General features: G+C 41.7%; 1 protein-coding gene across 1 annotated transcript; it reads right to left on the reverse strand.

Moving 5' to 3' along the window:
• On the reverse strand, positions 1 to 4,090 carry Smim15 (small integral membrane protein 15). Its single transcript, XM_013126642.3, has 3 exons — positions 3,977 to 4,090; positions 2,650 to 2,769; positions 1 to 1,694 (listed from the first exon to the last, which is right to left on the reverse strand). The coding sequence occupies exon 3, from the start codon at positions 1,667 to 1,669 to the stop codon at positions 1,445 to 1,447; it is 225 nt and encodes a 74-aa protein (XP_012982096.1). The 5' UTR covers positions 1,670 to 1,694; positions 2,650 to 2,769; positions 3,977 to 4,090; the 3' UTR covers positions 1 to 1,444.
• Between the last annotated feature and the right edge of the window lie 11,786 nt (positions 4,091 to 15,876).

Below are 15,876 nucleotides of genomic sequence, written 5' to 3' on the forward strand. Positions count from 1 at the left end.
TTTATAAAAATGTATCAAATTTATTTCAATATTTAGCTTCATTTTTACTAAGACTTTGACAATTACTGTCACTTAAAATTCATTATCAGAGGTACAGAAAACATTAATAAGCAGTTAAATACCACAATGGATAGTTACTGGGCCATGCATTTAAAACATACATGTTTAATGGTCTCTAGGGTCTTTGACACTGAAAGTTCCCTGACTTTATACTTGCCATTTTATTGCAGTTCCTGCCATCACTGCTACACCCATGAAAATTCTCCCAAATTTAAACCTTTATTGGTTTAAAGTATGACTTCATAAATTGGAAATTTTTATTTTCTCTTAGAACCTGTATGAGTAAAAAGTAACGGGGCATCACTACCTATTAGTTAGAAAAAGAATGAAAACAAAAGTAGTGTCTATGCGATCAGCAGATTATCTGGTGACATTAACTATATCACAGTTCTAATGAGTATAAGAAAAATCAGGTATCAAAAGCATGTGGCATTTTCACCGCTGGCTTTAAATCATATTACTCTTCTTCTAACTCACTCAAGAAAAGGGCGGTATTCGAAGTACAAAAGTCCTATCCATGATCAAAATAATGAGAAGCATACATGAGTTTCTAAACTAAAGAAATGTCTTGGGTCATTGCCAGCTGTGTTCAGGGCTGATATCATAAGAGTGCAAATAGCCATAATCATTAATAAAATCTTCCTTTGAGAAAGTCAGTAATGCTTCCATTCCAAAAAAATAAGCAATGACTTTAAAATAGTGACTAAATACTTTATCTCTTTTAAGCCAAAGTAAACTTTTCTTTTACACTCCTAATATCCTCTGTTCAGATCTGAACCCCATTTTAAACTACCATTTAAATAGGATTCATGATCTAAAACCATTTTCTCTACATGGTGGTTTTTACCTGAGTACATTAAGCTCCAAAATGGCAAATGACAGTTTAAAGAATTTTTACTTCAGGTTAAGCAGACAAAAGTGCTTGGGACCAGTAATGTTTTATTTTTTCCATTTTAGATGGGAGGGATGTTTTCCAAATGTAAACATAAGGTTAATTTATGTTTCTCATGGATTGATGGTAGTCTTGTGTGTTTCTGAGCGCACCTGTATTTTCACTGCAACCCATCACAAAATAGGGCGTCGGATTTTTCACTCTCGGCATCATGTCTGAACACAGGTGTTACGATTTTACAGTGCCGAGTTTTGAATTTTCACATTAGGGTATGCTCCACCTGTATGATAAATGCTAACTTAAATACTTGTCAGTGGGTTCCAACAAGCTTCTGTTTCCAAAACCTAAAAGTTACTAAAGTATTGAGGTCAGAACATGACACTTCCATTCGGTCAGATTAAATAAGACTATCATGAAATCTACTGGAACCTTAGTGAGTCCTGCAGAATTTTCCAGATGATTTTTCTCTAGTTGCAGAGTCTGTTCACTCCTTCAGTCCTTTTTTAGTCGTTTAGCTTTTGCAATGTTTTCTTGGCGTTTTTGTTTCTTCTTTTGCTCCTTCTCTCTGGCTTCAATCATCTTGGCTAGCTTCCAGGACAGTACAGCACTGGCTAGGAACAGTGGTGTAAGGGCCAAGATAACTGTTGTAAGGAAGCCATATGGGTCCTTGGCAGCCCACTCCACTACATACTCAGCCCAAGCCTTTATATCAAGCATCTTCGTAGCAAGCAGGAAACTGGGGCTTGGAGAATGGAGGCAAGGCAAAAAACAGAAGACTGTATGGTTAATCAAATCCTGAAAGTTGTAGCATCCAATTAAAGCAGAATTCCATTATCACTCATTTTTTAAAATATTAACTAGCAGTATTTTAATAAAAAATAATATCTTGGCTGGGCAGTGGTGGCGTATGCCTTTAATCCCAGCACTTGAGAGGCAGAAGCAGGTGGACCTCTGTGAGTTCGAGGCCAGCCTGGTCTACAGAGCGAGTTCCAGGACAGGCTCCAAAGCAATACTGAGAAACCATGTCTCGAACGAAAAAACCAAGTAATAATAATAATAAAATAATAATAATAATATCATCTCTATTTAGGAAAATCAGTTCAAATGAAGCATCACAAATAGTGTATAGAAGGTAAAGGCCAAATGGACTGTGTCCTATGGACATTCTCCATGCCTTTATGATACCCAAAACAAACTAAGAAAGAGCGAGGACCTTGAGTTTCACAAGTTCATTTCAGGAAGGGCTGAACCCTGTCATGTGTTGAGTACTGCTAAGTACTAATTAACACAGGACAAATCAAACTCATGTCTGAGTTCTCAAGCCAGACCATAAATTCTCAGAGAAAGGGGAGTAATAGCTATTTCTAGAACTTAGGTAAGAAAACCATTATGCTAAATCCACATTACTATATCGAGCAAAAAATGACTGCTAGGTTACAGGCTTTCAATTTTGACAGCCCCTACCTACAAAAAAAAAGTATTCACAGTAATCGCTATGATTTTTATTGTTTCTGAGTTCATAAGAGAGGGGTCATCTGGTAAGAGATGGTGAGGACTTCAGAGGCATTTTCTAGTTTGCCCAGCAGTAAACTCTGTGTTCAATTGCAGGCTGAATTACAATACATATTACAATGCATATATATATTTGTATTCGACCACCTAAAATCTCAAGCTAGGATTTTTTTTAAATTATCTACCTTATGCTGGAGTAGTGATCTCTAATTTTTCCTAGGAATATCAGCGAGCCAGTCACAATTCAGATGGTATTGGTTCTTGTCTTCTTTAGTTTGACCATACACTTTGGAGAGGTTTGAATTCTATACAGTCGATGAGTTGGAAAAAAAAAATACAAGGAAATTAAGATCTAACTATTAAGAGTAGGAATGGGGGAAAAATCTCTAAATTCTCATAAAACATACATGACAAGTAAAGACCTATCCCTTCCTAATTTACTGCAACTGCAAATGCCCCAAAATAAGGTACTAATTGCTAACTGAAACCAAGTATTTTAAGTAACTTATGTTACCTTTAATTTGAATAATAAAATGCACCATTCACTGACTTATAAAAAGACAAGCTTTGTTTGCCGACATGTTACAGGAGCCATACCCATAGAGATTTTGAACCCTTGTCTCTATTGCTGGGGACCAAACCCAAGGCCTACAGCATGCCAGGCTCTCCACTGCTGACCAACATCCCCAGTCCAGAGCTTAAAATGTTTGTGCTTAAGTACTCATTTATTCGCTGGATTGGGTACATCATTAGAAAGTCACTGTGACTTGCTCTTTAAAGGCTTCGTGGGCTGTAGTACGATTAGTGTACCTTAAAGGAAAGTAAAGGCTACCAAAATAATTTTGGTACCCACAACTCCGTCACATCAAGAAAACTGCCACTAGTTTTAACTCCCACATTCCCACGCCACGCTCTCTTCGTATTTCTGTTAGAAAGCGTGCCTCTACTTTCAATATACTAAACTTGCTTGAGACGTTAATCATCCTGACCCATTCATTTCACGACATCTTCGTCCAGCTGTAACCGGGTTGCAGGAAGGTCCAGAAGGGTCCGATCTTTCTCCAGCCCGGTCACGAACTAGCACAAGTTTCAGCAAAAAGCAAGTAACTTTGCGGATAGAACAGCGCGACTCAAGGGCTCGCTCTGTGGCAGAGTTGTCGACCACAGGCCACACATCTCGGTGCGGCTCAGTCTCAGACCAAAACATCCTCGCGTCACTTTCAGGCATACTCCTCCACCTCAAAAAGCCTGGGGGGCCCGGAGCTGCACCTGGCGGCTCCAAACCTCCAGCCTCTCGGCTAACTTCCCCTCCTTAGGATTCCCCGCGCCCCGGGCCACGTCCTCCGCCATCCCTCGGCCTCACAGGCGCAGGGCGGCGTCCCGCCGAGCGAAGCCGAGCAGGACCCGCCGGCCAGGGGCACGGGGAGCCGGGGTGGCCCCGCCACACGCCCAGCCACGGCCACCGCCGGGAACACGCACATCCCACGGGCTCCCGCTCCCATCCCCACTCACCACCAGGCAGGAAGGAGAAGGCGGAAGCCGCTCCGCTCGGGCCCCGCCCACAGGCGGGGATAGGCGGGGTGAGGAAGTCCCGGGCAGGCTTCCGGCTGCGCCATTGCTGGAGCGGGAGGGCGGGGCGACGCGGCGCGGTGGTTTCCGGGCAGCGGCAGGTGAGGCCGCGCGCGTCCTCCTGTGTGCTGCCGGGTGGGGACCGTGAGCTCGCGTCCTGAATGGGACGCTGTGGAAGGCGAGGTGTTCACACTGGGGACACTAAACCCAAAGAACTACAGCAAGGAATGAAGTGGACCCCGCAGACTTCTTGGAGCCTTCTCGCGGCCATGGAAGGACCCTGGCTTGTTCCCTAATTCACACCTCCCCCGTGCATTACGGTTGAACGATAGTTAAATATTCAGACAAAGCAGCTGCCGGGCCGGGAGATGGCCAGTGGACCTTGTAACCAGGGGAACATGCTGCCACGCTGTGGGAAAGAGCTTTTGTTGTTTGTTTTTAATTTAAGAGCCTAGCTTATTTCACAAAGGAATGGTCGATACTTGCCCAAAGTAAACTATCAATAATTAAATTGTCAGGGCATAGAGATCCCATAGAAGTACTTGTTCTTCCAATACATAAATAAAGGGCCGCAAAAGTCAACAAGCAGAAAGGGGTGCGTTCAATAGGTCTAATCTACAGGAACTGAAAGATTAGCTCTGGTTTGGTTGGTGCTCGAATTTTGTGATTGCTTGCCTGAACTACTTGCTCTGTTTGACTGCCTCTGGCAAATGTTGCAAGACCTCCTCACTGTTGTGTGCCAAATAAAGCAAGTTTTTATTCCTGAGAGACTGTGAGTGTTCTCTTTGAGGAGCAGGCTGAGACATGTCTGACTAGTTAAAGTATAACAACAGTAACCATTATTTACCAAGAAGCAGACTTTGGCAGATAATCTAAGGATCTAAAATACTGCTCCTCGGGTATATGCTAATGTTTGCGTGTTGTATTAGCAGCAGCTGTTTTCTGATTCTTGTGTGAAAACCTGAAGGATGGCTCAGACCTGTGCTGAAGCTTAACTAGCCAGAACAAGCAAACCGGCTTGGATTGATGAGATTTTCACTGAAGTAGATGGTTTCTCACAAGTGCCGCCTCCCAGTGTGTTCCTCTGCTTTATCTCTGAAGGTCCCGGGGTCCCCAGGAATCATGGGGGTGAAAAGGTAGCCCCTGAGGACCAAGATGATTGTTTCCTGGCATACACATACATAGTGCACACACAACAAAGAAGCAAGCCTCTGGCTATAATCTAATTTTACAGACCTATCTTATGGTGTATTAGGCAGGCTTGTGCAAGCCTAGGACGAGCATAGAGGTTGCCACAGAGTACACACTTAACTGTGGTCTGCATTGCCTTAACCAAAGATGTTCCTCTCTGGCCACCACTGATGTTCCAACTTCCTTGCCAGAAACAAAATCAGGGGCCAATGGTGGGCTCCTCCAATAAATAGAGAATTTCCCCCAAATGCTTAGGATAACGGCTGCTCCCCTTTCTTATACTGGAATTTATGATGAAGAAGATAATAGGAGAAGAACATGTGCTGCACTATACCCTGAATTTCATGGAAAGACTTGCTAGAGCAAGACCCCCTTGGTCTATTATCCAAGGCACAAAATAGTATAATCAGAAAGTTAGAGAAGGCAGGCCAATGATGGGTTAAGCACTGGACCAAGAATTGGGACTGTGATTGGGGCATATGCCCATGAGACAGGGGTAATAATTCTAAGAATAGGTTGATCTCAGACAGAGCTGATGTTATCATGTTGTAACCATTGTCTGACTACTACCAGTTCTTGTGTATTTGATTTTCTCTTTTGAATTTCTAGTCTCATGATGGGTCTTATGTGCCGATTTTGCTGACTCCAATGTACTTTGACATATGTACAAAATTAACTTCTTTACTTCCTCATGTCATGATTATAAAAGTCTGATGCATGCTTTGAGAAATTACACTCAGATTCAGCACTCTCTTACCTTCCTGTCTGTCTCTTGCCGACTCTTTGCCCACCTGAGTACCGGATCCGTGATTCTCCCTGGGTTGAGGGGGTCCCGACTGGGTCTGGCTGTGGCACTTATCCTTTTCCAGAGGGCAGGAGTGGTAGTAGTTTTGTTTGTTTTTTCAGACAAGAGACGTGCTGTGTAGCCCAGGCTTGCCTTGAACTCTGGATCGTTCTGGCCCAGCCTCCCAAGTGATGGGATTATAGGCACGCACCACCACAGTTGTCCTCTTAGCTTGGTTTTTATTCTCTCCTAAATGTTCTTCAGAAAGTCATTTTTAGATAACTGGTAATAAGTTCTGCCTTGTTTTTTAGCCAGGTGTGATAGTTTACACTTATAACCCCAAGACTTGAGAGGTGAAGACCGGGAAATGAGTCTTCCTCAGCACATGGTGAGTTTGAGAACCTGTCTCAGGAGGTAGGGTGTTAAGGTAGTTCCTTAAGAAGTCCGGACTAGGAAGAGCTGTGTGTTCAAGATGAAAACACACCCACAAAGGGAACTCTGAAGTGAAGGAAGACCTACACAATGTTAGCTATTACAGGAAGCCTTAAAAAGTGTAAGTTTGAACCGGGCGGTGGTGGCGCACACCTTTAATCCCAGCACTCGGGAGGCAGAGGCAGGCGGATTGCTGTGAGTTCAAGGCTGGGCTGGGCCGACAGCCTCCAAAACAATACAGAGAAACCCTGTCTCGTAAAACCAAAAAAAAAAAAGTGTAAGTTTGTTATGTTTTTCTCTTGAGAAGGTAATGCCCAGCAGACTTGTCATTTGCTAATTTTTTTAGTCTTTTTACTGTAGTGTAATTATTTGCTCCAATTAAAAGGTGCTGAAAGGTCTCTGACCTGTATTTAGGCTTATTTCCCTACAGTAACTACAGTAACTCTACATATTTCACTTCTTTGGGTTGAATTGGTTTTTATCCCTGAGATTTTATTTCATAACCATTTATTTTCATTCCTTTGCTTTTCACCCAAACACAATGCAAATGGATTTCCTAGTAGGCATATCTGTATCTTTAAGAACTAATTGAGTTCACGATGTTTTGAAGAGCATGCTGAAGAATACAAACTTGTAAAAATCAATTGAGTACTTTCTGTGTACCAAGTCCTGAGGTCAGTGTTTCTCACATGCTGTCACTAATCCTGAGACTAACTCACCCATCAAAGGTTGTTCTTATACTGGTTTTGCAGATAAGGAACCAGAGACTTAAAAAGTAAAGCAGGATTCTAAATGTGTCTCGTCAAAATCCCTGTTCACTCCTAACCCTCAGAAGCTTGGAAAAATGCTTTTTTTTTCACAAAGTGTTGGGTTTTTGTTGTTGTTGTTGTTTGTTTAGTTTTGTGAGTCTTATCATTACTAACTGATCATAAGTAAAATCCCTGATGTAAAACTTGTCTACTGCCCAGGTGGTGGCAGCATGTCTCAAAGAGCCAGTGTGCTTAGGAAGGCTCTCCCAGCCTTGCTGGTTACAGGTCGCTCGCTGAAGGTGCATGACCTGTGAGTCTCTGCAGAGCCTGTCACTTCTAGTTCACCAGTGATTCTCCTGCTGATCACACTCTAGCAATGTCTTTTCACTCGTTTTATCTATGAAGTATATATAAGATTCTGTCTAAAACGTTCATTAGGATCTGTTCAGTGAGACCATTTTATTTCAGGTGTAGTTACTTTTTAACCATTATTTGATGTTTTTGGGCAGAAGTATTGAAAGTGTTAATATTAGCTAAGATTACTAAGAAAGGTTGGTTTAAATTAGAAGGCATGTCTCAAACACACACATACATCAATGAAGGTGCTTATGAAAAGTAATTAGTATTCAAAAGGAGAACGAGAAACTCAGTAGAGAGTAATGCAAATTTTTTATGTATGGGGCCAAGGGTAAAGGTGCTGGTGGTCCAGCTGAGTTCCATCCCTAGATTCCCAGCTAATGGAAGTCAGACACACAAATGAATGTCTGGGCTCTTTATATTATTTTTAACCCTTTGGTTAAGAGTTGCTTGAAGGATTCCACCTATACTTTTGAAGGGGACTTCTAAACAAGTGTGACTTCCTCACAGGTAACCGCCACACCCCATCACAGCTCTTCAGTGTGATAGTTGTTCACCGTATTGTCCTTTCTCACTAGAGTGTAAACTACAAAACTAGTTGCCTCAAAAAATGTTAATAACACCAGTCAGTGGTAGTGCACACCATTAGTCCCAGCACTTGGCAGGCAGATTTCTGTGAGTTTGAGGCCAGCCTGATCTACAGAGCAAGTTCCAGGACAGTCAAGGCTACACAGAGAAACTCTGAGGGGGAAAAAAATCATTGTTTTTGCAGTACTAGGTTGAATCCAGGTATGTGCCTAGTCTTATGTGACCTATATCCTTAGCCCTTTGTAATGTAATGTTTGAAACAAGGTATCTTAGTTGTTCTGTTGATGTAAAGAGAAACCATGACCAAGGCATTACAAAAGGAATAATTTGATTGGAGGCTTGCTTACTATTTGCAGGGGTTAGTCCATAATCATCACGGCAGGAGCGTGGCTGCCTGCCAGTGGCATGATGCTGGAAAGAGCTGAGAGCTCATATCTGAAAGTTGCAGGCAGAGAATATGCTACACTAGGGCTGGCTGAGCTTTTGAAGCTCCATATTCCCAGTGACACATTTCCTTCAACGAGGCCACTCCTCCTAATCTTTCCTAAGTAGCCCATCTACTGGGAACCAAATATTTAAATATAGAAGCCTATGGGAGCCATTCTCATTCACACCACTGCAGAGTATTGATAAATTAATCGGTCATCCTAGTCTTGAACTTGCTGTTGTTTTACATAGTTTCAGGATATAGTGCAACTCAGATAACTGGTAGTGTTGGAACACATTTAATAAAGTAAATCCTAGGTATTTGTGAAGCTTGTGTTAAAGTGCTGAGGGCTGGAAGACTTTGTAAGCGATAAGAAATACCTGGGGAGGGGTGTTATGTGTATAAACTAATAAAGCTGTTTGTAGATCAATAAATACATTGTGGTTGTATCTCATTAATGAAAGAAATGTAGTTGTTTAATGCTTTCCAAGTATGTAAAACTATCTACAGGAAGGAAAGTAGTGATTCATCATTTTCACTGATAAGATAAAAAGACTGTAGGTGCTAGGATTTATGATAAGAGCAGCTAGAGTAGAGATCTACATGGAGATACTGAACTAGGATGAGGATGTATATGCAGACTAGATGCCCTTCCCTGATACTTTTTAGCCTTACATTCTCAGTGCAGATAGCAAGAGAAACAATAGATAGCAGGTGCCAGTCTTGATTCCTTGCCTGCCTGGGCTATTTCCATATATTTTTCTGAACCAGTTGGAGGAGGGAGATTGATGTTTTATCTTTTTCAGTCACTACAGGTGGTTGTAGATTGCTGATTTGGGTCATTTATAGACTTTTGTTAACATAATACTGAAAAGTGGATGCCTGCTGTTCTTAACACTGCTCATAATTCTTAATTTCCAGAATGCCTTGCATATGCACTCGGAGCAAACAAATTTCCTGCAGTTGGAGTGTGCCCTTCAGGATGAATAAAACACTCTAGTAAATCCCAAGGTGCTGTGGACTGTAACCCTGTTAAGGTCTGAGAGGCCTCAAGCTTTTTTCCTGAACCCTGACGCTCAGATATTAGTTCTATCTTTTACACGAGTCAACCGGGTTTCCTTGTCAAGATGCCTTTCATTTCCCTTCCGGATTTTCCTAGTCACCAAATAGAAAATGCTCTCCCACTGGGAAAACCAATCCGTGTATCAGAAGCCTTTGGTGTAAAACCATTTAGAGCAGTCCTAACATCATGTCCTTCACCATGTAGCTTTTGAACTTCAAACCTGTGCATATAAGCACACAGCTTAAATACCAATTTAAAAAATAGCTATATTTTTTTAATGCTAGTATCAGGGACATTTTAAAGCCCTATTTAAGATTTTTTGAAGGTGATTATAAGAAAAGTTTTTGAAAACTACTCTTTGAGAGAATTATGTCTTATTGATTTGACTGTCAAGAGACTTGAGCCAAATTAGAAGTTCATGTTGAACAGTCATCCTCAATTCATACGTCCTAAGCACACACTCCACATTTCTCCTGCAGACTACCTCTTAGAATAGGCATCCTGCAAGCTGGGCAGTGATGGTGCACTCCTTATTACCAGCACTCGGGAGGCAGAGGCATTCGGATCTCTGTGAGTTCAAGACCAGCCTGGTCTACAAGAACTAGTTCCAGGACAGCCTCCAAAGCCACAGAGAAACAAACCCTGCCTCCAAAAAACAGATTTAAAAAAAGGCATCCTGCATAACATTTGTCCATACAGTAAGCAGTAAGTAAGGCACCTTAAGTCCTTTGTTAAGTAAGGGAGATGGGAGATAGGTTAACTTTAAGTGAAGTGTGAAATTCCATAGTTTACAGAAACCCCTGATATGTATCAACTAGTTGGTTGCTATTCAAACTCTTCCACTGATCCTAATTTTTTCCTCAATCTTGCATTATAACCCTTCAGAACCACTCATTCAAACTGTGAACTAAAGAACTGAGGAAATCATAACTGCCTCCCAATATCTAATTCTGAAACTCAGTCTTAGTCCCATCCATGACCCCCCCCCCATGTAAAGTATATGTTTGGAATCTAGTTTTAAAAGTAGACAAACATTGAATGGTACCAGGCCCTAAATAAAGCTCACTAGACTATTACTTACAGACAAATGTCCTGATCCCAGATTCCTTCTTTGCTGAGTTCACATTTTATACTTTGGGGCCTCCCAACTTAAGTGAAAGAGTCTGAGTTCAGAAACTCCGTTTGCATTTGTGTGTGGCCTCTTGGTGAGTTATAAGTAATACTATGATTTTTCTGGAGGCTGTGAATTTGGAATTCTAATTTGTTTGGATTTTCAACTTTTAATTTCTACTTCTATATTTCTAACATTAGTTTTCCACTGTGTAACACATCATACACAATAGTATCTGCCTTCAGACATATCAGTACCCTTGAAATTCTGTTTGCATGTCTGCTTTTGACTATCCTGTTGTAAGAGTATATTTCGATTGTAGGATTATATTATTAATAAATATAGGTACTTAAGTATCTGATTTAATATTTTGGCTTATATTTGTTCTCTTATGGAGCAAGGAAGGAAGTCAAATATTTCTGCACCTTGGTTCCCATATTCATAAAATAATTTAGTAGCGATACCTATTTTCTGTAAAATAATAAGTAAATGAATCCTTTTATAATAAAGAAATACAGCGCTCCATATATTCCCATTTGTGTGTTGGTTTTTGGATGTATACACTGATCATTAAGGAGTTGGTGTTTACTAATGTCTTCATTCAAGCTGGTACATGCCTATAAACCCACCACTTGGGAGGTGGAAACGGGGTCAAGAGCTCAAGGCTATGGTGAGACTATATCTCAAAATACAATAGTCCTCTGTTAGGCTGTAAATATGTACTTACCACAACCTAAGTATAAAGAGAATCTCTGCAAAAAATATTTCTAACACTTGTAAGAAAAAAAATTAAATGAGTTTTTTATTTCTTTGTACTACAGTAAGATTTTTACAAAGAATATAGCCATAAATGAACTTTTATGAGTTCTTTTTTAATTTTCTAATTTTTGCACCCTAGAAAATATGAATGCTTAGCCACCATTTTCTGACCATTTTAGTGTACGTGCAAGGGACACATCTTACTCTATAAGCAGTCCAGGAAATACTTTTTCTTGCATCTGTTTTCCAATCTGCTAACCCCTTTTATACTTCAGAAAACTAAAGCCACATATGGTTCTATAAATTATTCATGTGTATATCCAATGCATATGTAATTTGTCCATATACGTTACTCTGTAATGTGCCCCACCCACCCCCACACACATACAATAGAGTGAAATACCAAATTCTTAGAGAAACCTAAAGACTTAACAGACTGGTCAAGCTTCCATGCAAACTCTCAGGGTGACAGAGGCCAGTTTACTGCAGATCTCTGCTGTCCTGAGATGCTTTTTAGGGCAGTGATTCAGAGTATAGATTATGGACCCAAACAACCTGGTTGAAACTCCTATTGACCACAATGATGATGCTACTATGAGAACACACCTTAGAGACAACCAGCTGCTGTACTCTGAACTCCATCACTGTGTATCAAGACCTTCGCTTCTCTGGCTTCATAGCCAAACATGACAAGCATGGCCAAGCCAGGCTGTTTCTAAACATAAAATTCTCCGAATAGCCAGCTTACACCCTTTGTTTTGCTAAACCTTCCTTAGGTTACGTGGCAGTCGAGGCTATTCCACCCAACACACCTCCCCTGTCACTCGCACTTGGGGGTCACACTTGAACCATCAAGTGCTAATCCACCCAGTCTTTTCCAGCTCCTTTCCTGTCTCACAAAAAAAGAAAAAAAAAACCCTACACCTATAATCCTGTCTTGGCATCTCCTTGGGTAACAAAATTGAGGCACCGATATGGGGGCGTGGGGCATTAGTAGTCTCTGGTGTAAGACCGCAGCTTATGTTGACCTGGGACAACAGCCCAGTGGAGGTAAATGCTGTAGTAGGTGTAAGGATACAAGGATTTGGAAACTAGAGTGGGAGTGACAACAGAACTGGCTGGTCTGACTCACGTTGGAGTCCTGAAGAAATGAGAAATGGCTCCTAAGCTGTTAGTAGCTAGCTGTGAGAGGCAGTGTGCTGACTTATAAAGAGGCCTTTAGCACTCGAAGCAGGACAGATCCAGCCGGACTGCGGCTTAAGAGCTCCTTGCTAAGAGGTTCGGCACTCCACCCACATCTGGCCATTGAATACTTAGGCAAGTTTGCTAGTAGGAAGGTAGAGAGATGTCTGATTCTGAACATGGGATGAGGTCATCTGGTTGATCCCCATAGACTCCCTCTGGTTTAACTGGCATGCCTACTGTGCTAAAAAAAAAAAAAAAAAAAAAAAAAAAAAAAGCCCTTGCTTTCCCTTCCTGGCTGCCAAACCAATCATTTGGATTAAATCCCAGCCTAACCCAACTAAGGCAAGCTGGCATGTACTGGCAAGAACCAGGAGAGTACACCTGGGACTGGATATTAACGGTGCTTGGTTCTGTGGATTGAAAGTTATCATGGTAGAGAGAGCCACATGAAAAACGGAAACTGCCTCTTGTTCGGCCAAGATCAGAAGCAAACATGTATGTTGGAAGAAGAAAGAGATTCGTGCCCCCATTTAAGACCTAAAGGATGGGGCAGAGATGTTCCAGGCTGAAACCTGGAACTTGCCAGACTGCTCTCTGAAACTGGATAGATGTTATAAAAGGGCTGTAGACTATCGCTGACTTAACCAAGTAATAACCCAGATCCGAGCCTCTAGCATATTGATACTGCTGCAAATACAAAGTAGGCAACCATTGATTCAACAAATGTATTTGTTCTATTGCATCAGAAAAGAGGAAGACGAAATAGTTCACCTTCACAAAATGCAGACAGTACTATTAATGTGGAATGGCTTACCTCAAGCCTGTTAACTCCTCACTGTCAATCATAATAAAATGAATCTATCTGAATCCTTTAAATATCCTTTATGACAACAGCCTGGTCCTCTTTGTTGACCACATTGTCATTACTGACTGGATATGAGTAACAAAAGACAGCCACTATGGTGAACACCTTCATAGAGTGTGTGCCCCAGAGGAAGAGAGGAAGCACTAAAAAAAATTAGAATTCTATTTTCTTTTAATTTGGTGGCATGTTCCTGTGTGTGCATGCATGTAGAATCAAAGGTAACTTTAAGTGTCACCCTCAAGAATGCCATCCACCTCCTTTGAGACTGGATCCTCAATGGCCTGGAGCTCACCAAATTAGGCTGGCCAGTGAGCCCCGGGGGTTGTCCTCTCTTTGTCTCCCCAGCAATTAGATTGCAAGTACATCCCAACATGCCTGGCATTTTTATGTGTGTTCTGGGAACTGAACTCAGACCCTCATGCTTGTGAGGCAAACATTGACTTAGCTATCGCCCAAGCCTGAGCTCTCCAACTTGGAAAGGTTTTTAAAGGTCCCGTGCTCATGGAGTGTTGGTAGTGGTGTCTTGGTTAGGGTTTCTATTGCTGCGAAGAGACACCATGGACAAGGCAATTCTTATAAAGGAAGGCATGTAACGGGGCAGCTTACATTTCAGAGGTTTAGTCTATTATCATCATGGTGGGACGTGGCAGCATGCAGACAGACATGGTGATGGAGAGGTATCTGAGAGTCCTACATCTTCATCTGCAGGCAACAGGAAGTGGTCTGGGATACTGGGCATGGTTTGAGCATATATGAGACCTTAAAGCCTACCTCCACAGTGACAATTCCTCCAACAAGGCCACACACACCTAACAAAACCACTTCTAATAGTGCCACTCCCTTTGGGGGTCATTTTCTTTCAAACCAGCACAAGTGGGGAAAGGTATGATGGAGAGTTTATAGAAATTCCACTGGAAGAAACATAGCTCAAGTTTTTCAGATTCTGCAGCAGGGTGGCACCTCCTGCAGCAGAGAACTGAATCCCCACTGAAACAGCTGTTCTGGAACTGAACCCTATAGAGACATAACAGCACATGGAAGCTTGTTCTTCTAACCCCTCAGTGAGTAACAGTCCTCCAATCATCCCAGAAGCATTTATTTGTCCACAGTCTACGGGAAAAAAACACTTTCTCCTCCTTCTGTCTTTATCTTTTCATTTATAGCACAATGCATTTATGGTGTTTGATCAACAGATTAAAACCTATTCTGATTATTTTGATGTTCTGAATATCCCTGATTTAACCAATGGAAGCCCCAGGATGCCTGTATCCTTTTCTTTTGTCATCATTCATTTGGCCCTTTCCTAATGTTTGATACAAGAGGATATCCCAGGCTCATCTACATTCTCAACTTCAACCCTGGAATCAGCTGGGTTTCTGGGGAGCCCTGTTTATTTTCCGTGACAAATGGTGTTCTTTAAACAAAACCCCTGTGCCAGATTTGCTCATGCTCCTGGCGTGTCATTTCTTGTGATTCTTCTCAGCAGATAGTAACACAGATACCTCCAACTACTTCAACATATTAGGAACCACAACTGCTAGCTAGTCATGATAGCACATGCTTTAATCCCAGCACTCAGGAGGCAAGAGGCAGGCAGAAATCTGGGAGTTCAAGGCCAGACTGGTCTACATAGTGACTTCCAGGCTAGCCAGGGCTACACAGTGACAACTTGTCTCAGCAAAGCAAAACAACCCAAAAGTGTATTCTGATCCCTCAGGGCCATATGAAGAGTGCTTTCTAGTTTTCCCTTCTGCCATATTTCAAACTCACTCAGCAGAAAGAAACCTGACTGCTAGTAGCTTCAATATTCATATGCTCCAGGGTATACTATACAGAAAGTAATTTTAGAATTACTGATATAATCATGCAAAGAAAACTTACTGGGGTTTTGAGTGGCCTGTCTCTTGTCAGTCATCTGTCTGCTTGGTCACTGAAGTGCTGTCTTTGGGTCATGAGCTGGGGCACCCAACACTCTAGACTGTCTAGGCTACTAGCTTTAAACCTGTCTGTTTATAACTAAACATGCCTGACACAAAACTGTTTTTATTGGACAATAGTAGCTGATCACGACTTTGTCTTATGAGTTTTAGTGCTTATAATCATGTCACTAGGAATTGCCACCTCAGCCGAATGAAAGGGCAGACTTCCCCCAATGGTGCTGTTTAATCCGTTTAGAAGCACACCATAATAGATTGCTTTTAAGTCATTTCTATCCGTGCAAAGTGCATGAAGCTCAAGTCTCATTTGTGTCTTTTTATACCTTGCACTATAACCACATCGTGTGTGTGTGTGTATATGTGTGTGTTATAATACACAAATGTTTTTGAACAAA

This window comes from Mesocricetus auratus, unplaced genomic scaffold, assembly GCF_017639785.1.
Source record: "Mesocricetus auratus isolate SY011 unplaced genomic scaffold, BCM_Maur_2.0 Super-Scaffold_100020, whole genome shotgun sequence".
Classification (NCBI taxonomy): Eukaryota; Metazoa; Chordata; class Mammalia; order Rodentia; family Cricetidae; genus Mesocricetus; species Mesocricetus auratus.

Excerpts from the sequence above, each read along its gene's own strand:
- Smim15 (XM_013126642.3), bottom strand. The coding sequence starts at position 1,669 with ATGCTTGATATAAAGGCTTGGGCTGAGTATGTAGTGGAGTGGGCTGCC.